The sequence below is a fragment of the Chrysemys picta genome, chromosome 3 (assembly GCF_011386835.1).
Source record: "Chrysemys picta bellii isolate R12L10 chromosome 3, ASM1138683v2, whole genome shotgun sequence".
Taxonomy (NCBI): domain Eukaryota; kingdom Metazoa; phylum Chordata; order Testudines; family Emydidae; genus Chrysemys; species Chrysemys picta.
In genome coordinates this window covers 132,290,101-132,312,707 of record NC_088793.1, presented here as the reverse complement: position 1 = coordinate 132,312,707, position 22,607 = coordinate 132,290,101, and the positions used below count along the sequence as shown (strand labels likewise).

The 22,607-nt window shown below is 42.5% G+C and overlaps 1 protein-coding gene across 4 annotated transcripts in view; it reads left to right on the top strand.

Moving 5' to 3' along the window:
* PCNX2 (pecanex 2) overlaps positions 1-22,607 on the top strand; it is a 247,386-nt gene that overhangs the window by 105,069 nt on the left and 119,710 nt on the right. For 3 of the 4 annotated variants that reach the window (XM_065589022.1, XM_065589025.1, XM_065589024.1), the window contains exons 16-20: positions 5,899-6,008; positions 8,513-8,609; positions 12,382-12,477; positions 13,592-13,684; positions 14,241-14,391. In XM_065589022.1, the coding sequence (XP_065445094.1) occupies positions 5,899-6,008; positions 8,513-8,609; positions 12,382-12,477; positions 13,592-13,684; positions 14,241-14,391 (547 nt within the window). The remainder of the gene's footprint in view (positions 1-5,898; positions 6,009-8,512; positions 8,610-12,381; positions 12,478-13,591; positions 13,685-14,240; positions 14,392-22,607) is intronic. The other variant, XM_065589023.1, reaches the window with a different exon arrangement.

Sequence of the window (22,607 nt, the reverse complement as noted above, 5' to 3'; positions counted from 1 at the left end):
CCATCTCTAAAAACAAGCTACTACAAAGAGCTTAGAAGAACAGAAAAGACTCAAGAAGAAACCAACCAGAGAAACCTCCCCAAGATTTCAACATGGATTGGTGAGAGAAAATTAACCAAAACACTGCCAAGGGATTAGATTTTAAATCTCTTGTAATTTTGTTAGGATATGGAAATGCTGTGATAACTTAAAATATTAACAGTTTCTCCTGTTAATCACTAAATGGTTAGACCAAGATGAGACAGGGACTAAACATTGGTAAACAGAGAAATAATGGGATTAAATTGGATTTAAGATTCTTAATATTCGTAATTGGCCTATTTTAAAACAGCTCCTTAAATGGCTTCTTCTAAGTAACTGATTTAAATATTTTCTTCAATTTCATAGGATTTAGTTAAGATTGCTTACTTTGTCCAACTGTAAGTTGTTTGGTTATTTATAATAACTAACAGGATCCACCTGCCGTTAGACAAATTCTGTTGCCCATACATAAACAGTTTTAAATGATCTAATAAGGGCTTGTCTACACAGTGGAGGAATGTACTTTAGAGGGGTGTGATTTCTAAAGAGAACTAATATGTTGCGCATTAATTGGTGTATGTAGACCCTGCTGGTACACACTAAAGGTTCCCTAGTGCACTTCAATGTAATGCTGTTTCAAATAGCACTGTGTTAAAACACACCAGCAGAGTTCACACGGACCAGTGAATGCACAACACATTAGTGTGCTTTAGAAATGACATCCTTATAGAGGGTATTATCCTTCTGTATAGATAAGCCCCAAAATAGTTAAGACAGCATTTCACAGTAGTTTTAGGAAACAAGATACTTTAGTCTTAATTTACCAAAGAAAGAACGCCCCCAGAGGCATTTCATGCTTAAGGGTGTAATCTCTGGTAAAAGCTCTCCACAGATAGACATACAGAAGAGATTGTAATGGATTTGTAATGAATGTAACCATTTTATCATTAGGTTTAATGCTTAATGTTTACTTTTCCTTTCTTTGATAATAAAATAGCCATGATTAATAATTCTGATTATTTTGCTTGATCAAGGAAGGTTTTGAAGGAGAACAATGAGGTAGCTTTGCAGAAATTTATGGGGAGCTCCTCCCTTCACTCTAATAACTTTTCTGCCATCAACAGATCATCTAAATAAATCAACATTATGATTCTTACTTCTGGATTGACATAAATGGACTAATGAGCATAATAAATGCTCCTAGGGCAACTGACAGTCCTCAGTCATTAACGTTCATTGAAAATAGAATACACTTGGTAACAAAATACTATGGTTAAATTTGTGGAGACGTTTCAGTTCAGTTCCACTTGCTCATAACTTCCAGAAAAATTATTTTTGGCTAAAGTTTGTCTTGTATGAACTCGGCCAAGAGGTAAATATTTTACAAGAATGAGGTGTGAGGGGGTTTTCCCACTTATTGTTACCATGTCTTTAAAAATAAAGGAATAAAAAACAGCTGAATTTCAAAACCTGCCTTGTAAATTGTGCTCAAAGAAGAGTACTGTGTATCTAGGATGGGGCAGGGACAAAAATGTCTGAATGATGATAAAATTATAAGTAGTTGCAAAATCACTTCTCAACATGCGTTGCTAAAATATATAGGGTTAAAACTCAGATCCTATATGTCACCTCTTACATAACTGATGCTTGTCTCAGCATCCAGCTACATTGCAGCCAGTGACTGTGCAACTCTTGCAGCCTTTATACTTTCACTCCTGATATGGTAGCAGCAGCCTGCACTAGCTATCTGTGATGAGGGGGATTTTCCGAATCAAAACGATCATGATTACTACATGTTACCACAATGATTCTACCATGTGCAGGACCTTCTGGAGCAGGATTTATTACAAAGTACCTTTGAAACGTAAAGGTGTATCAGGCTTGAGAAGTCTTTTCTTTTAAAAAAGGGGACAAATGACATGAGAGAGTGGGTTTTCTGTTTGTTTGGATACTTCTACTATGCTCAACTTTTTAAAAAAAAAATAGTTTTTTATTTCTAGGGCTACAAATTTTTAAATTCCAGAGAAGCTCTTCTCCTTTTAATTGGTTATTTTGGGAGTAGGTGAACCTCTGGTGAAACAGAACTTTTTTTTCTTTCAGCCTAAGTGTTTATTTAATTCATCACTTTCATCCTTAACCCTGCACCTGCATTTCACTTGCTTTAAAAACCACTATTTGTGTGTGTGGATCAAAGTCAAAGTTGTATATGGAATGAAAGAGCAAGACATCACCTAAACAGAATGAAGGCAACTAGGAATACAAACTCCCTCTCCGGAATGACAGATAACATCACCATCCAAGAGTGAAACCCTGTCATTCCTTTTCCCCTGGGGAGAAGAATCATTGTCCAATTATTGACTATGTTGTTCTTTCAGCTTTTTAAATTTAGAGCTCTACCAGCCATCATTAGTCAGGAAGGAAAATGACAAAACAGTTATGGTTCATTTACACTGATTCTAGAGAAATGGAACCATTTTGTGTCCACATTTTTTGTAAAACATACCGCATTGGCATAGAATGTGCTTTCCCTGATTGCTGTGTAGTTTAATTCTGGAGAGCAGTAAAGAGGTAACTAGCTGCAGAAGGGGGAGGGGGCAGGCTAAGAACAGAGAGGTGCATGACGTAATGGACTATTAAAGTAATGTAAAGAATATATATGATCATCTAGGGTTTATTTAATACTAGGAAGGGGAAGGAGTTATGTCTCATACAGTATAAAGTAGTTTTGAAATCGCAAGGCTCTTCAATGTATTTCAGTTTTGGAAAAGAAGTTACACACCCAAGGGTCAATTGTGGCTTTGGCATAAGACCCATGTATGGGGAAGTGTGTAGCTGCACTGTGTCGGATGCAGATTATGACTTAGTCATATTGTGAAGTATGTATTTGATGGAGCCATTTTTAAGATATTGGGTATCAATTGATTATCATCAAAGTTTCCATGAATATTCTGAGTTGAGAATAAACATGGAAAATTTTAGCCCAAAGAGCATTTTTTTTAGAAAGTTAGGAACAATTGAAAGAGGATGCTGGAGCTGAGCCTTAACAATGGCAATCACTGTTTTACCCCCTCTAATAATAAATAATGAGTGGTTGCTCCTTGCAAGAGTGTTGTTCATGCCTGCATTTTTTGTTTGCATGTTGCTGTTTACATTAACATTGCCTATAGAACTTGGCATATCTCTGTCCATCTGGAGGAACCAACTAGGTGCCATGCTCCTCTTGACCTGCTGCTCACAAACAGGGAAGAATTGGTAGGGGAAATAGAAGTGGGTGGCAATCTGAGCAGCAGTGACCATGAGATGGTTGAGTTCAGGATCCTGACACAAGGAAGAAAGGAAAGCAGCAGAATACAGACCCTGGACTTCAGAAGAGCAGACTTTGACTCCCTCAGGGAACTGATGGGCAGAATCCCCTGGGAGAATAACATGAAGGGGAAAGGAGTCCAGGAGAGCTAGCTGTATTTTAAAGAGTCCTTATTGAGTTTGCAGGGACAAACCATCCCGATGTGCAGAAAGAATAGCAAATATGGCAGGTGACCAGCTTGGCTTAACAGAGAACTCTTCGGGGAATTTAAACACAAAATGGAAGCTTACAAGAAATGGAAACTTGGACAAATGACTAGGGAGGAGTATAAAAATCTTGCTTGAGCATGCAGCGGGGTAATCAGAAAGGCCAAAGCACAATTGGAGTTGCAGCTAGCAAGGATGTGAAGGGTAACAAGAAGGGTTTCTACAGGTATGTTAGCAACAAGAAGAGGGTCAGGGAAAGTGTGGGACCCTTCCTGAATAGGGGAGGCAACCTAGTGACAGATGATGTGGAAAAAGCTGAAGTACTCAATGCTTATTTGCCTTGGTCTTCAGAGATAAGGTCAGCTCCCAGACTGCTGCATTGGGCAGCACAGTATTGGGAGGAGGTGAGCAGCCCTCAGTGGTGAAAGAACAGGTTAAGGACTATTTAGAAAAGCTGGACATGCACAAGTCAATGGGTCTGGATCTAATGCATCCGAGGGTGCTGAGGGAGTTGGCTGATGTGATTGCAGAGCCATTGGCTGTTATCTTTGAAAACTCGTGGCAATCGGGGGAGGTCCCAGATGATTGGAAAAATGCAAGTATAGTGCCTCTCTTTAAAAAAGGGAACAAGGAGAATCTGGGGAATTACAGCCTCACCTCAGTTCCTGGAAAAATCATGGAGCGGGTCCTCAAGGAATCCATTTTGAAGCACTTGAAGGAGAGGAAGGTAATCAGGAACAGTCAACATGGATTCTCCAAGGACAAGTCATGCCTGACCAACCTGATTGCCTTCTATGATGAGATAACTGGCTCTCTGAATATGGGGAAAGCAGTGGATGTGATATATCTTGACTTTAAGAAAGCTTTTGATATGGTCTCCCATAATATTCTTGCCAGCAAGTTAAAGGAGTATGGATTGGATGAATGGACTATAAGGTGGATAGAAAGCTGGCTAGATCGTCAGGCTCAATGAGTAGTGATCAATGCCTCGATGTCTAGTTGGCAGCCGGTATCAAGCGGAGTGCCCCAGGGGGTTGGTCCTGCGGCCGGTTTTGTTCAACATCTTCATTAATAACACTAAGCTGTGGGGAGTGGCAGATACGCTGGAGGGTAGGGATAGGGTCCAGAGTGACCTAGACAAATTGGAGGATTGGGCTAAAAGAAATCTGATGAGGTTCAACAAGGATAAGTGCAGAGTCCTGAACTTAGGAAGGAAGAATCCCATGCACTGCTACAGGCTGGGGATTGACTGGCTAAGCGGCAGTCATAGAGAAAAGAACCTGGGGATTACAGTGGACAAGAAGCTAGATATTAGTCAATAGTGAGCCTTGTTGCCAAGAAAGCTAACAGCATATTGGGCTGCATTAGTAGGAGCATTGCCAGCAGATTGAAGGAAGTGATTATTCCCCTCTATTTGGCACTGGTGAGGCCACATCTGGAGTATTGCGTCCAGTTTTGCTCCGCCCTCTCCTTCCCCCCCCCCCCCCCCCGAAAGGATGTGGACAAATTGGAGAGAGACCAACTGAGGGCAATGAAAATGATTAGGGTGCTGGGGCACATGACTTACGAGGAGAAGTCTGCAGAAGAGAAGAGTGAGGGGGGATTTGATAGCAGCCTTCAGCTACCTGAAGGGGGTTCCTAAGAGGATGGGGCTAGGCTGTTCTCAGTGATGGCAAAGGACAGAACAAGGAGTAATGGTCTCAAGTTGTAGTGGGGGAGGTCTAGGTTGGATAGTAGGAAAAACTATTTCACTAGGAGGGTGATGAAGCACTGGAATGGGTTACCTAGGGAGGTGGTGGAATCTCCATCCTTAGAGGTTTTTAAGGCCCAGCTTGACAAAGCCCTGGCTGGGATGATTTAGTTGGGGTTGGTCCTGCTCTGAGCAGGGGGTTGGACTAGATTATCTCCTGAGGTCTCATCCAACCCTAATTTTCTATGATTTTATGCAGGCTATTGAGAGTGCTTGCCAAAGGTCGAGTAAACTACCTTTGATTTTAAGGCTTAGCAAATAAAATGCAATTTATTTTACTCGCATCTCTAATTTGTTCTTTTAATGAGGATTATAAATTTTGCCTCTGGTGTTTATTTAGAGGGGGGAAATCTGCTTTTCATGTGTTTTCTAGTTTCTTTTCTAATTGCTGATTATGGAGATATTTTTGTATATAGTTTGTGTAATTCTAAAGTATGTCTGTAACATCTCAGCCATTCTCACAATAATAGATTGTGATATGATAGAACTATAACTCCTTGATATATGATGTATTGAGTACTGTAGATCTAGCACTGTATGTAGGATTTAGCTTCCTTTAAAAAGTAAGTTTTGCATTCCTAACATAAAAGTATTCTGCTTTTTGTCCTTCCCATTAGGAACCATGGGATGCTCGACACATTCCAGCACTGTTCTCTGCTTTCTGTGGCCTTTTAGTTGCACTTTCTTATCATCTTAGCAGGCAAAGCAGTGATCCATCTGTACTTATGTAAGTTGTCAGTAAACTTTTTTTTATTGTATGGCATGTAAACTATAACTTGCACAGGGTGATATTTAAGTCTGGAGATGGTGATTTCTGAATTCGGTGACTTAAGGCATCTTCTAACAAAGTTGGTTGTGTAAACTTGGGTCTCACTGGAAAGAAACATACTGAAAAAGTATGATAAAGAAGGGCTTTTATGGTTATTATACCAGTGTTTTAGAAAACACTCTTTTTTGAGCGGGACTGGATATCTCAAGGACTAGCAATAAGATACACATTTACCTCTAGATAAATGGTACAAAATAAGGTACTGATCCTGAAAACGTTTATGTATGTGCTTAAGTGTACTACCATGAGTAGTCCCATTGAAATCAATGAGATGATGTATAATAGTAAAGTGAAGCATTTGCTGGATCAGGGCCAAAGACTGCTGTCAGTGGCTGAAAGATAGTGTCATTAGTTTGGTAGCTTGTATGAAATATATTTTGGTCTTGGTCCATTCCAGTAGCCAGCTGTCTCCATTGCAAAACTACCATCAGATTTGTCACTAAATGGTGCCACTGTCAGTTGTCTCAGCAGAAAGAACAATGAATGAATAAACAGAAACCAAATGATTCAATTTCTCATCACTAGGTACCCAAAGTACTTTGATGAAATGGGAAGTGTTCACACCTGCTGCCCATGGTGTACCAGTTCGGTAAATGAATAAAGGGCTTCAACCACCTGGGCAATAAATCTAGTACCTTTCATCAGTACTAAGTTCTTTGGGTCATATTTTGCTGTCTGGGAATTATATGATTAACCCTTATGGAACTAGTTAATCCCCAATGGATGCCACCTGGGGACAGGCTAATTATCAGGGTTTGGGGAGATGCATTAGGAAGCACTTAAGAAGCAAGAGGAAGAGTTTCTGACCCTTGGGGAGCACAACCCGATCACAACTCTTTTCTAGTGTCAGTTCCATCACCTTTGCCTCTCCACTGATGTTAACTGCTCTTCAAGGTAGTAAGCATTTAAAGCTGAGTCCAGGGACAGTGAAGAACCAGTGTAGAACAAGCAACATGGTGATCTGAAGGTTGGGCTGACAGAAGCAGAGATGCAACTAGAAACATGGGACCCCATGCCATCTTGGTGTGGGCCTTTTTCGGGCATTCACAGAGAGAGCCAGGTAATTCTGAGGGAGACAATGGGGAGTTGTTATATGCAGGGGAGGAAACAGGAATGGGAAGGAAGGTGAAAAGGAGCTGTGGCATTAACTGAAATTCTTAAATTCTTCAGTGTGGTTTATGTAAATCCTGTCATCCTCATGATCCCTGCTGTATTCTGTCTGAGGTGGAAGTGCAGTAAGAAGTGCTTCCACTTACTCTCCTGGAGCCTAATCCAAAACCCATTGAATCTTTCAATTTATTTCAATGGGCTCTGGATCAGGTCCACTACGAGTGACATATAACTCATTCTACAGGATGCTATAGAATACAGAAATGGTTGTGGGGTGAAGTACTATCAGTTCTTGTGTAAAATACAAACAGAAAAATACCAAATAAGCACTCAAGAATAAGTTCTTTAGATTTTAAATGTGTATTTTCTTCAGGATATAATTCCCAGTCTATTAATGTCTTTAATTAAACAAAAACTCGTATCTTTTGTTTTAAATAAGGTATTTTGAATCCTTGAATTCATTGCTTGGCCACCTTTTAAATCTAGTTTCTAATCCCCTAACGACCTTAATCAAATTCTCAGCAGTTCAAATGGTTGTTAAATGTCTTGTTTGAGATTAAAATATGAGTTTCTGATTCTACAACAACATCAAGTATTCATTGAATAATCATGATTAAAATGTATAATCCCCAAAAAGAGGTTTAAGATATTTTTTAATGACTCTGAATTTAACTAAATGGAGTTTAGGGGATTGGAAACAGTATTTAAGGAATGGCCTACAGCATAAATTTTAAGATGAAGGAGAAGGTGTTGTGTAAAACTAAAATGAGAATGAACATGTAATTTATATTGAGGTGAGCATTTTTCCCTTTGTAATTAGGATGACCAGATAGCAAGTGTGAAAAATTGGGACAGGGTGGGGAGTAATTGGAACCTGTATAAGAAAAAGCCCCAAGTATCGGGACTGTCCCTATAAAATCGGGTCATCTGGTCACCCTATTTGTAATATCAGTGTTTGACATCAGAAGTGGCACAAAAGAACCCCCTTGCCAGCATTCTCAGTAGTGGTCAAAGATTAGAAAGGGCATGGAACTGAACTACCCTCTCCCATGGTCCCTTTCCAATTAATGCTACTGTGCTGATTCTAGACTAGACTTCCTTATCAGTGAGGAAGCTGACACTGCCCTGGCCAGATTTTCAGCTTTTCTATAGCAATCCCCTGCTATGCAGCAGTAGAATAGTTACTGTGTATGTAAGGGTAAAGTTGGGCTCTAAAATGTGTAAGGGCATATAACCCCATTAGCTGAAAAGCGGTTATTCCGAGGTATTCTAACAAATGTTTTTTATAATAGGTCCCTTATTCAATGTAAATTTTTTCCTCACTTTCTACGTCAAAATTTGAGAGATTCATCAACAGATGCATTCCCAGAGAAGATGAGAGAGTCAGTGGTAAGGCTTTTTAAAATTATTTATTTTATGTACTGGAAACCTGCAATCCACCCATGTGGAATCCCTTAACCATGCTCAATTGTCGACGCTACTGCCTCAAGTGTGGATGCGCTCTGCTGACAGAGGAAGACAGTGTGAACATGCAGCAACCATTTTCTTTTAGCGCTTTTTGACCGTTGACAAAACTTTTGGCGAAAAAACTCTGCCACTGTAGACATGGCTTTAGGAAAGTATTGGTGACTGGTCCCCAGGGGAAGGTGGATACCTCAGGAGTTCAGACTGGTCAAAGATGGGGTTCCCAGAAGGGTTAAGGTGTGGCTAATTCCTTCCAAAAGTTCTGAATTGCCCTGCTTCTAGAAACCTTTCCTTCTCCTCAGCACAGCATCCATAATGGCACCTCAAAGCACTGGGGAGCTAGATAATCCCTAAAGTGTAAGTATCTGTGGGAGTAAGTAGTGTTTAAGGAGTGCATGGAAAATACGCTACTTTATTGCTTGGTGTAGAAGTCACAACTTCTGTTAAACTTAATTATTTTACTTGGTTAAAGTGCATAGTAGAGGTCTGGCTATTAATGGAGGGAGGCTTCTAAGCAAAGATATAAAGTATTTATTATAAAGCTTGGCTACATACTCTGGCGTTTTTGGTATGTAGCTTATGGGCACAATCCACTGTCAATTGATTTCTATGAACTGGTTGACTGTATTGTAGATATAGTGGGAGGCATAATTTTCTTCTGATTTTATAACCCACACATCCCTTCCACTTATTGCTCATTGCCTGAGGCAAGTGTACAGTCTGACCTCATCTATTCTACAAGTTGAACCATGTCAGGAGACTGACCCAGTTAACAATATGGCCGTCCCTTGAACTGGTTACAATAATTTCATTTCAGAGTGCAGATGAGGATCTGGTTAAAAACACAGTTAAGGTCCTGACTATATTGCAGACTGGAACCATAGGAAAAGTGGATAACTGTGTTCCACTGTAGTGCTCTGGCATGGCTATACTGGTAATATAGACAGGGCCTTTGTGTCTTGGTCCCTTTTTTGTGGTTGAATTTGTTTCTTGGTGCTCTTTTCTGCCAGGGAATTGGTTTCACATGGTGCTTGTCAGCTGCACATTTCTGCTACACACGTTTGACATCTCACGTACTTTTCCAGAAACACAGGCTGTTTTTACTGGCTGCTACAAGGGCCTCCTAATGCTGTACCTTCCTTTCTTCCTGTGTTTGGGTTTCCTCCAGTTTATATATTAATGTAAGCAGATGTGCACAAGTCTAAATTGGTTTATGTAGTGCTAACTCTTCCATGCTGGGACACAGATAGTACTCCCTGAAGAGGAGACTGCGATTGTAGTTTAATACATGCTCTGTCTAAACCCTTTAGTGGCTGGCACCTATGTCTTAATAAATAGTTGAGCCAAGTTAAGTAAGTTCGCCACAATTTTTCTCACAGTGCAATGCCAGTATTGGTGTGTGTAGACAGCTAAAAAGATATGTGCATCAAATTTGAGGGAAACATTCAAACAACAATCCATTCTGATCTTATTCTATTATAGTTAAGGGAGTGTGCTATCGTAACCAGCTCTGGTTTTGATTAATTTTCAAAAGCAAACTAAAAATAGCTTTCAGATCCTCTGTAAGAAGAACTTTGATCAATCTGGGAATTGGGTACACTGTTACATGAGGACCAGAAGGAGAAATTTAAATAGTATTATCCTTCCCCCTTTTGTTTCCCTCAGCATGCCCCTGTGTAATGGCCCAAACAAGCTTTTTCCTCCATTGTCAACTGCATAAGATGGCAAAGTGCAACAAAATGTCCAGTGTCCACTGGGCTATTCGCCTATGTATAAAGCATGCATAATATTCAGGCTAAATTAGCACCTTTTTAATCAATAAATTTAAGATATAAATAACTGGTTCACCTCCCAAGATGAAAGCAAATAGGTTTAAATACTAAAATAAATCTGTTGTGTTGTATAATGACTTCATATTCATGTTAGTTGTAATCAATATCGCATTTGTAATGTTTAGCTATATGACCTTTACTATTTTTTCTCTGCTCGAATGGCAATGTAAGAATTGTCAGCTTTGGAAACTGGAATTACAAAGCAGCTGTCATGGATAATTGACCATTCAACTTTGAGAATGGAGCTTCCTAGCATTATAATTAATTTCTATAGGCATCCCCACAGTTGATTACTACATTAACCAGTAGCCTGAGGGTGTTAATGTGTTACATTCAAACTCAACTTCCTTCCTGGCCTTTAGTACAAACAGTCAGATAGCTAGTAAAAGGATTTATACAAAGCTCCCAATGTATAATTTAAAACAAGAAGAAAAAAATTACAGCATGTTTTCCTGTTTATTCTCACAAGCAGGGGGTATCCAGAATAGCCTTTTAAAAAATAAAGAAATATTTCTTTGATAGATTGGTGGATGGGTGATGTTGAGTCTTTGTCTGCGTGATCTGTTTTTACCCAAAACTTCAAAACAATCCCAATGGTAGTGATTATTTCACTATTGAATTTTTACTAGGGTCAGAGGTCAAGCCTTTCACACATAAGGTGTATCAAACATTACATTAAAAACATGTCAGTTAGGTTGCAAAGTCAAGGACTAGAAAGTTAGGAAATCATGGCCCGTCCAACCTTAATTCAGCCTGCTTTGGCATCCATTCTGTACACCCCCCTGTGCATGGGGTCTTGTGGAAAATGTGCAGTGTTTTATTTACTCTCACCAACTCTCATCATCTTACTGCAAATATCATGATATGTGATGTTTTTCTTAAAACCCCAGCTCTAGGAGGCATATGATTACATGAGAATATCAGCTTTCATTTTAAAAATAGTAAGTTTCTATCCTTCAGTCTAGCTTTGAAAACATGACCCGAGTACATTTATTAACGTTTAGCCAACCTCATGATTTCTTTGGGGCCTGACTCGCAATTTTTGAATGCTTGGAGTTGTCATTACTGAGAATGGTATGTGATCATGTAATTAAAGATTATATTATATTATATTATATTATATTATATTATATTATATTATATTATATTATATTATATTATATTATATTATATTATATTATACCCAGCAGGGCTAAATTAAGGTTGTACAGGCAACCATAAATCTAGCATTTCCTAGCTTTCAAGTGCTTAACTTTGCAACCTAAATAACATTATTTTAATGTCGTTTTTAGTATGTAATTTCCTAGGATTTTTAATAAGGAAAAAAAGGTAAAAATAAATTCCATTATGTGCATCATCATTAGGGTTTCAACCCTGAACTTTCAGTACTGATGCACAGCTGCTACCACTTGAGCCACAGGGCTAACTACATTAGCTGGTGGCAGGAGAAGGCTGTTATCCTGTGGGTGGGAATGGGCCACTGGGGCAGGACCAGGTGGGAGATCAGGAGTTAGTTGATGGTGAGGGGCTGGCCTGGCCTGGTTCTCTCTTTCACTCTATCCCCTTGCGTTGGGATGCTTCTGTCTGATGTGGTGTCTTCAGAGGTGGGTATGGCCACTGGAGCCATGTGCTGAGTCCAGGCAGGCAGGGTGTTTGTTGGAAGGCTGCACCAACTCTGCTTGCACTCCTCCTGGCTTCCTTACATTGCCAGAACATGTATATGGTGGTTTTGGTGCTGCTGCTTTGGCAGTGGTTTGGATCTAGTTCTTTAGAATGTTCACGGTCCATTAATACTTTGGCAGTCTGCCAAAATTTTCCTGAGGAACACAAGCCAGGAAAACGACAATTAAGACTTTATATTTCAGCTAAACCTGAGTGGAGTTTTATGGGATACAGAAAAGGCACTCCTCAAGCCTAAGGGCTTTAGTCCAGCTGAATTTCAAAGGCCTGCTATAAACAGTGTAAGTGTTCGTGTTCTTAGAAACAGGTCGCAATCATCTTTTGATAACCGAAATTGTTAAGCAACCGAAATATAGTGGTCACTGATAGCTCCCCCTATACTTTAAAATTTGTTGGTCAAGTGTTGTCTCCTACATCTCTGTTTCATTTTTATCTTCCTGTTGTTGGGTCTGTTATCCTATCATTATTTTATGTTTTCTTCCTCCTCCCCACAGAAACACTTGTTGGCTAGGTTGGCTATTGGGGCTGGGTACACAGTCAGAAACATCTTGAATCAGATGAAGTTTTCTTTTAAGTGAAATTTTGTTGTATCCCAGGTTTCTAGGAGTCTTTAAATTAAAGCACTACAAGTCAGTATTTAGATAAATATCTAGTAGTAGGCATTCAGTTTATGCCAGTCAGCACCTGCATTTGCTTCCAGTGTTAAGTACTGCTAACCCTCTGTAATATGTCTAGTCATAAGTCTAAGCCAAGTTATTGATTTGCTAACCAAAGACATTTCTGTAAGCTCTAAAATACAATGGTTCAAAAATTCACATAGCTCAAAAACTACCTTGTTAATTTGTTTATTCATGATGATATTTTAATCACAAGAAAAATGGGTTAGGAAGAACATATTTTCCTATATCTCCAAAACACAATTACTCCAGCCCAGTTATAGTTCTTTACTTGAAGGTAGATTCTTATCTTTCATTATCATTACATAATACTAGAGATAGGCCCACTTCTGAAAACAGAAATACAGAAAACCCCACAAATACCATTGCATAAACGGAGACACAAATTTAATGTAAAACCATTTTAGTTTTAGGTTAGTTTTAATTGTAACATGGGATACTTAAACAATGTTTACAAAATATGTTTTTAAATTAATTTTGATAAAATTTTAATATGATTGACAGGGTCTTTTTAACAAATGTAGCATGCGGGGAAATAATTTTGCAAAGCATATTGCAGAAAATACCTTTACATTAAAATATATTTATGTATTGTAAAACAATGACTAATGTCATCACAATGCAAACTATTAGTAATTCATAATGGAGTAATATAATTTATCCAGTTAAAATAGTATTCACTTGATAATTTTGTATTTTAAAAAAATTATATTCACAGAAGGAAATCTTGAAATCGGATCTCATTGTCTGCACAGTGGCTGCTGTTCTATCATTTGCAGTCAGCGCCAGCACTGTGTTTCTGTCATTAAGGGTATGTATTATAATCCCCTCTTTTTAAATATTTTCCCCCTAAGATATCATCTCTATTATGCAAAATCACACGGCTAAGAATAGAAAGGAGCTGTGAAGAGAAGAGTTAAGGAAAAATTATTTAATGGCAAAGATAATTTCAAGGCTTTTGATATACACTGCAAATCAGTTATAGATATTTATATTAGGCACAATTTAATGTATTTAGTAATTGTTTTCCCTAAACCTTTGCTTTATACTACTCTTTTTTTATGACATAGAAGCTGTTGGAAGAGGGATTCTTACATAAACCCGACCAATTTAGCTTTTTTATTTTCAGTTACAATACTAGTTAAATGTGTGTGTAAAGTACATTTTGAAAAAGAACAAAGGTTGTTGCATTCATTTCCTGAGCCCCACATCTGCTTCCCACCTGTAGTCTTTGATGCTTTTTATATAAGAATCAATATTTCTTGCAAATGTATAAGGAAGATTAAATTGTTGTACATTAAAAATATTGTGTGTCTATAAAATATTATTTGTAAATGTGATTCCATTATTTTCCTCCTTTGGCTCAGCCATTTCTCAGCATTGTGCTGTTTGCTTTAGCATGGACTGTGGGATTCGTAACACATTACATACTTCCTCAGCTCCGCAAGCATCATCCTTGGCTGTGGATTTCACACCCCATACTTAAAAACAAAGAATATCATCAGCGGGAAGTGAGAGGTTTGTAATAAATATTGTCAGAATGTTGATTGATGTTGCCTTTAGTTTGTCTTGTTTTTAAAGAAAAAATATTCTTGCTTATGTCCATTGTGATGTTTAAAGACGACCATTTTTTCCCAAGATGACTTTTCTTTTTTCATGTTTTACTTAGAAATATTAGGAATATCAAGTTTTGATTTCTATATTTCTTTTGGATGGCACTCTCTCAGGGACTGGAAGAACGGAAGTGAATATAGTGACATCATAATAGGTAGAAAGGCCAACTGCAACTTTTCCACTTTTCATTGTAGAGGTGGGTGGGTTTGACTCTCTCATGCAGAGCTTTCTCCTAAAACTATCCAATTTTAGCAAAAAAATTTAAGCCCAAAGAATTATAAACTGTCTGTGTGAACATCCCTTCCTGTCTTAAGTGAGGTCTAGCAAAACTGCCGCTGCAACCCCTACCTATTGGGATTTCATTATCCCATAGTTCTCCAGTCCCCAGACAGTCTTCCAGCAGGAGGGAAGTGTTATTTCTAATGTAGAAAAGGAAGCCCTGAATCCATGGAAGTGAGTAGGTAAACTCCACTTGACTTCAGGTGCAGCAGGATAGGAGTTAAACTGAAGAGTGGAACATTTTGATTCACATTTAAAATGTGTCTAAACATTTCAGCTCCCTACCCCATTACCACACTTAGATTTGTAATTTAGTTCTGCATGAAACAACTTCTTCCCTTTGTATCTTTGTTGCTCCTTCTCTCCCCTTTTATTTAATCATTTGAAGTGCTGGTGCCTACTTACACTTCACATCCTCTGTCCCTGTCGCCAACCACCAAAGTGTCCAGGAAATCCACTGGGGCCCTGAACAGATTTCCCCCTACAAAATAAGATTATTCCTTATTATGGGCCCCTTTCCCTTAAACATCAGCTTTCACGTATGTGACGGGTTGGGTCACAGAGACCCTCTTGGAATTACCACCTGATGTACTGAGACTACGTCTGAGCCTGTTTTCCCTGGCAGCTTGGGACTTCAGTACCCTGTCTTGTTGAGCCAGACACGCTAGCCTGCTACAAACACAGACCCAGGTCTGAACCACGTCCCCCAAAAGCTGCAGGCTTAACTGAAATCAGCTTAAGAAGTGCTCCTGTCTCTAGCACCCAGACACCCAGTTCCCAATGGGATCCAAATGCCAAATAAATCCATTTTACTCTGATTATACATATTATACAGGGTAAATTCATAATTGTTCGCCCTTTATAACACTGATAGAGAAATATGCACAGTTGTTTGCTCCCCCAGGAATTAATTACTTACTCTGGGTCAATTTAATAAGCAAAAAGTGATTTTATTAAGTATAAAAAGTAGGATTTAAGTGGTTCCAAGTAATCACAGACAGAACAAAGTAAATTACCAAGCAAAATAAAACAAAAACATGCAAGTCTAAGCCTAATACAGTAGGAAACTAAATGCAGGTAAATCTCACCCTCAGAGATGTTCCAATAAGCTTCTTTCATAGACTAGACTCCTTCCTACTCTGGGTCCAGCAATCACTCACACCCCACCCCCCATAGTTAATGTCCTTTGTTCCAGGTTCTTTCAGGCATCTCTTTGGGGTGGAAAGGCTATCTTTTGAGCCAGCTGAAGACAAAATGGAGGGGTTTCCAGGGCCTTTTATATTCTCTCTCTTGTGGGCAGAAACCCCTTTGTTCTCCTGTTCATGATCACAGCAACAAGATGGAGTCTGTAGCCACCTGGGCAAGTCACATATCTATGGATGATTCCGCTTTTTGCAGGCCAATACCATTGTTTACATGTTAGTTTGAACGTTCTCAGGAAAGCTCAGATGTGGATTGGCGTCTCCCAAAGTTCATTGTCAGTTAAGTGTTTCTTGATTGGGCACTTACTGAGAATAGTTCTTTCTCAAGAAGCTGACCAAATGCTTCACTGAGGCTACTTAGAATCAAACAAGTACATAGCCAATATTCATAACTTCAAATACAAATATGATACAAACATACAGACAGCATAATCATAACCAGTAAACTACAACCTTTCCATAGACACCTCACTTGGCCTCCTCTGTACAAGACCTGGTGCAGCCATAGGATGCTGGTTGCAACAAACATCTATACGGCCACAGTTTATGTCAATAACATCACAACATACCTCTGACCAGAACTTCAAAGTGCTGGAATATAATGGTGAGAAGAATCTCAGACTTTTTCTTCAGATTATTGGTGACTGGGCTGCTAGCCCATCTAATATTTATTCATGACTCTGGCTTAAATCTGAGTTACTCCTTTCCTTTTGAAAAATGTAGATAGAATAGCACATGAATGTTCAAACATTTCATCTTTGTAGGCCTGGATTCAAATCTGAATTTATTTACTGGGCAAAATAGATTTCCGTGCAACCCAAGTGGATATTTATCCCTGTTTATTAAACGTCCTAACCTCTTTTTTACACTTGGTGTAAAATGCAAGTTGTTTTACCCCTGGTGTAACTTTTAGATTGTGGAAAAGGGGAATGTTATGTATGGAAATGGAGGACATATCAAATATAATAATAATAATAATACGTAGCTCTTCTATAGTGCTTTTCATCAGTTGATCTCAAACCACTTTTCAAAGGAGGCCAGTATTATCCCAGTTTTACACAGATGATAGAAGGGAAGATGAAAGCTCAAAGACCTCCGTCACCTTGCATCACATTGAGCTACTGTGTATGAGTCAAGTGACCGATGGCCTAATCCAGGGTTATGTAAACTGAGGGACAGCCTAATATTTGTACTGAAGTTTATAGCCATTTTACATGGTATAGAGAAAATAAAAATAACCCTTCTCTTTTTTAATACCCAAGCCCTTTAGGGAATGTTCAAATTATTAATGATAAAAACTTTATATATAAACTTCTTAATGACAGACATAGTTTCCACTGTATTTCTGCAGGGCATAATATTCTGCTAGCAGAAGTAATAAGGCTAAAATAATGTCTTTCCCTGGCATCTGTGGCAATGGGGATTTACTGAAAATGTAGCAATGAAACAATGCAGGGGAAGAGTTCTTTTTAAAATGGCATTTCTCATTTTTAAAAAGTGTAACAAAATCAAGTTACAAGCGAGAACACAGAATGTTGTATCAGTGATATTTAGCCATTGTGTTCGCTCTGTCAATATAAGCCTTAGTGGTTATCCATATAGACCCCTGTAAGAGAGAATATAGCACAGAGAAGTCCCTTTACCAATAACATTTACCTCACCTACTAGCTGGGCTTTCTATTTAAAATCACCAATTGATCTGTACACCTGTATTAGCTATATTTTGAGAACACTGTACAGTAGCGTTTAACCCTGTGTTATGGTACAATTACATTACAACCTCTGTTACATATTGTGTGCAGTTTGATATGCTGTACTCTGTGTTTAAGACATCTGTGTTTAAAAGTGAATTGTATTTGCTAAATAGATTTTCCTGTTTCAGAAATTGAGGCAGAATTATATTTACTTTGACTTTTGAATGTTTAAAATTTGAGCGGCATGGTTACGGAAGTCTGTAACTTTCATTTCCTGCATAATATCTCAAGAGAATCACTAAAGCTGAATGAAACAATGTAACTTCATTGATCATTTGGTCTTGCTAATATCTACTGGCTTCAGCAGGTGCTGCCTGGTATGTAGGAATATCTGTAAATATTTTAGAATCTCAGATGCTAATTTCTAGTTCTCCTGCAGTTTTTTTATTTCAGCAAACTACTTGAATTCTTTTTTCAGCTGTCATCTTCTCTTTGCTCCCAGCTGGAAACTTGCTTGTCATAGCTTGATGGATCATTCTCAACCTATGTTCTTGAGGTGCATGAAAACAATAATGTCAGAGCACAGTCTGCTGAAGGACTTCAGTATCTTGTTCTTCAAACTAGACAACACAAGGGTTCTGCTCATCCCCTGCAAAATCATGCATTTGCCATACATTAAGGATTTAAACCTCTCTGAAAAATCATGTCTTCAAAACAAAACCTGGGTACCAAAAAGTATCCAAGAGATTTGATTTAAGGTTGCCTTTTAACTGTTACGACAAAATGCCAAGGAAAGTGTACTGGAAATGTAAATCTTATTAATGATTTGTATTCCAGCTGAAAGTCATTGTTCTTCTTCGAGTGATTGTTCACGTCCATTACACATTAGGTGTACGCGCGCCGCGTGCACGGACGTCGGAAACTTTTTCCCTTAGCGGCTCCCGTCGGGCCGGCAGGGCCCCCTCCTTCCCGCCAGAGCGGCGCCCCGCTCCAGGGTATATATATCCCTGCCGACCCGACCCCTCCAGTTCCTTCTTACCGTCCGTGGCGGCGTTGGAACAACTCTGTCTCTCGTCTGAGAGTATTCCTTAGCAATAGTCATTAGTGTTATTAGCAGTTATCAGTTAGTTTGTAGTAGTGTTGAGCCAGTAGTTAACAGCTCATTAGGGTACTTAAAGTTCCTGCCGTGGTTGTTTGTTCAACCCCGGCACCGGCCCTGGGTGGCGGGGCATGCCGCACGCCCAAGGCTTTAAGGCTTGTGCCACGTGCCGCAAGCCTATGCCGTTGAGCGACCCCCACGCCTCGTGTCTCCGCTGCCTGGGGGAGGCTCACCAAAAAGAGCGCTGCAAGATCTGCAAGGCCTTCAAGCCTAGGACTAAGAAAGAAAGAGACTTTTGCCTTAAGCAGCTGCTCATGGAGATGGCATTGCAGCCCTCCACTTCGACGGCACAGTCTGCCTCCGTGCGAAGCGCGCCGGCATCGGTGCGGGAACCGGCGCCGGTGGGTCAACCGAAGCCCACGGCACCGACCCAGCGGGGACATGTACGGCGCCGGTCGTCTTCGCCGGCAAAAGTGAAGGGCCAACCTAAGGCCCGAGGACGCTCCCCGCACAAAAGGGCGGCACCGGCGAAAACCTCGAGTGCCCCTAAGGCCTGTACGGCCCCAGCACAGACCCCGGTAGTGGCTCCAGCGCCGAAAGGGCCGTCGAGCCCCGGGATGGGCGCGTCGAGTGAGGATGAAGGGCTGGAGGAGCTCTTGGAACAGCCCTCCACTCCGGACACGTTTGAGGCAGCTAAGGACCTCATTGCATTGTCCGTCGAGGCCCCTACACGCGCTGAGGACGCTCCGCCAAAGCTGCCACACAGAGGCAAGCCGGCGATGGTGCGCCCATCACGGTCGCCGTCTCGGCACCGTTTCGGGAACCGGTCCCGGTCGAGCTCCGCCTCGGCGGACTCCCGGTTACCCTCAGCGCAGGAAGCACCGCAGCAGTCGGGCTTCAACAAGCGGTCGGCACCGACTCAGCAACCCAGCACGAGTCGGCACCGCGAAGTGTCGGCGGTACGTTACCCGAGGCCGACCAGCCGTAGCCGTTCCCGGTCCCGCGACCGCCGGTACCGTTCCAGGTCCAGGTCGGCGAGACGCTATTCCAGATCCTGGTCGCGGAGGCGCTACTCCCCAAACCCGGACCGGCACCATCCTACGGCTCCGCCGTGGCCTTCCAGGTCACCGTCCGTAGTCCCGGGGACTGACTCGGACCGGTACGGCGGATATGGCCATAGGTCGCAAGCCAGCAGGGACTATGGCCATTCTCAATGGGGCCAGCCGAGCCAATGGCCATTCTGGACACCCTGGGCCTACCACCAGCAAGGGCCCCCATCGAGGGCCTCAAGATCCGGGCCACCGGGGTACCGATCCCGCTCCCCGCGGCACCGTCCGCCATCACATAAGGAGGCAACGGTCTCTAGACCACCGGAACGGGAAGGAGTGGACTCGGCACCGAGTACGGTACTGTCCCAGTCCCACACTGCGGGTCAGGCCCCAGAGGAGCAACTGGTCGATGCCGGGTTGCAGGACACTGAGGAGGGGCAGAAGGCTCCGACATCTTCCTCCTCGCCAGATGAGGCAGTAGCGGGCACCATGGTGTCCGGCCCTCCCCCGATTGACCATCGGGCATACCAAGACCTGCTTCACAGGGTAGCCCTCAATCTGGGCTTGCAAGCGGAGGAGACCGTAGAACAGGAAGACCCCATGGTCGATATCCTGAGCCCAGAGGGCCCCTCCAGAGTCGCTCTCCCGATCATACGGATAGTACAGTCCAACTATAAGACGGTGTGGCAAACGCCGGCCTCCAGTGCACCGACTGCAAGAGGCGTGGAGAGGAAATACTTTGCCCCATCTAGAGGGTTCGACTTCCTCTTTTTACACCCGTCCCCTTGTTCGCTGGTGGTCTCGGCGGTCAACGAGAGAGAGCGTCATGGCCAGCAAGCTCCGGCCCCCAAGGGCAAGGAAGCTAAGCGACTGGACTTGTTCGGGAGGAAAGTCTATTCCTCTGGGGGCCTTCAACTGAGGATCGCCAATCAGCAGGCGATTCTGAACAGGCACAATTTTAACTCTTGGGCATCAGTCGCCAAGTTTAAGGACTCCCTCCCACCTGACGTGCATCAGGAGTTCACGGCCCTGGTGGACGAGGGGATGGCGGTGGCCAAGACCTCATTGCAGGCCTCCCTCGACTCAGCCGATGCTGCGGCTAGAACAATCGTGTCAGGAGTCGTGATGAGGCGTTCGGCGTGGTTACAGGCTTCAGGTCTTCCACCAGAGGTGCAAACCACACTGCAGGACCTCCCGTTTGAAGGTTCGGGCTTGTTCTCCGACCAAACGGACGCCAGGCTACATAGCCTTAAGGACTCGCGTGCGACCCTTAAGTCGTTGGGTATGCACACCCCGGTAACGCAGCGTAAGCCCTTTAAACCCCAGCCACCGCAGAGGCAATACCACCCTCGTCCCCGGCACGAGCCTTACCGCCGTCGAGGCAGGGATAATAGGCGGAGACGTAACAATACGCCTAACCAAGGCCAGAGTCACGGCCAGGGCAAGCCGCAGCCAGGGAATAAACCAGGCTTTTGAAGCTACGCCCGAGGACAGCGTACCACTTTCTATACCGGATCCTCCTCTGGGTTTCAAGGACCGCCTGTCCCATTTCTACCGGGCCTGGTTGCGCATAACATCGGACCGCTGGGTCCTGCGCACAGTGAAGGCGGGCTATACCCTCCAGTTTTCCTCGCCCCCTCCCTGCCATCCCCCTTCCCCGTCCCTCTTCAGGGACCCTTCTCACGAGCAACTCCTCATACAGGAGGTACAGACCCTTCTCGCTGCAGGAGCAGTAGAAGAGGTCCCACCAGACCTAAGGGGAAAAGGATTCTATTCCAGATACTTCCTGATCCCCAAGGCGAAAGGGGGCCTCCGTCCTATTTTGGACCTGCGCGACCTAAACAAGTTTCTGATCAAAGCGCGCTTCCGTATGGTCTCCCTTGGAACTATTATCCCATCCCTGGATCCGGGGGATTGGTACGCTGCCCTCGATATGAAAGATGCCTATTTTCACATTGCAATCAATCCGGCCCACAGGCGGTTCCTGCGCTTCGTTATCAACCAGCGCCATTTCCAATTTACGGTCCTGCCTTTCGGCCTGGCATCGGCACCACGAGTATTCACGAAATGCATGTCCGTGGTAGCAGCCTTCCTTGAAAAGAGAAGGATGCGTGTGTTCCCGTACTTGGACGATTGGCTTCTCGCGGGCAGGTCGGAGGCCAAGGTCCGATCTCACGTGACGCTGGCCTTGCAGACGTTCAACAGACTCGGCCTCCGGGTCAGTGTGCCCAAGTCCACGTTAGTCCCCACACAGAGACTGGACTTCATAGGTGCGACCCTGGACTCGGTGACCGCGCGGGCAAGCCTCCCAGAGGCACGGTTCCTGACAATTCAGAGGGCCGTAATCTCAGTCCAAAAATTCCCCACGACAACGGCAAGGTGTTGCATGCAGCTCCTGGGGCATATGGCAGCTTGCACACATGTGGTCAGACATGCTCGCCTAAGGCTCCGGCCTTTACAGTTGTGGTGCGCCCGCACGCATCGCCCCAACAGAGACCCATTGGATCAAGTAGTCACGATCCCAAACCAGGTGCTGAGCTCGCTCCGCTGGTGGCTCGATCACCAACAGGTATGCGAAGGGATCCCCTTCGCTGCCCCACAGCCCACTCTGACGTTGGTAACAGATGCATCGGACCTGGGTTGGGGAGCGCACCTGGGGGAACTGCGGACCCAAGGGCTGTGGTCCAGAGAAGACAAGCTGCTTCACATCAATCTGAAGGAGCTAAGAGCGGTTCGCCTCGCCTGTCAGACCTTCCGCGCCACCATAAAAGGTCACAGCGTGGCAGTCCTGACGGAC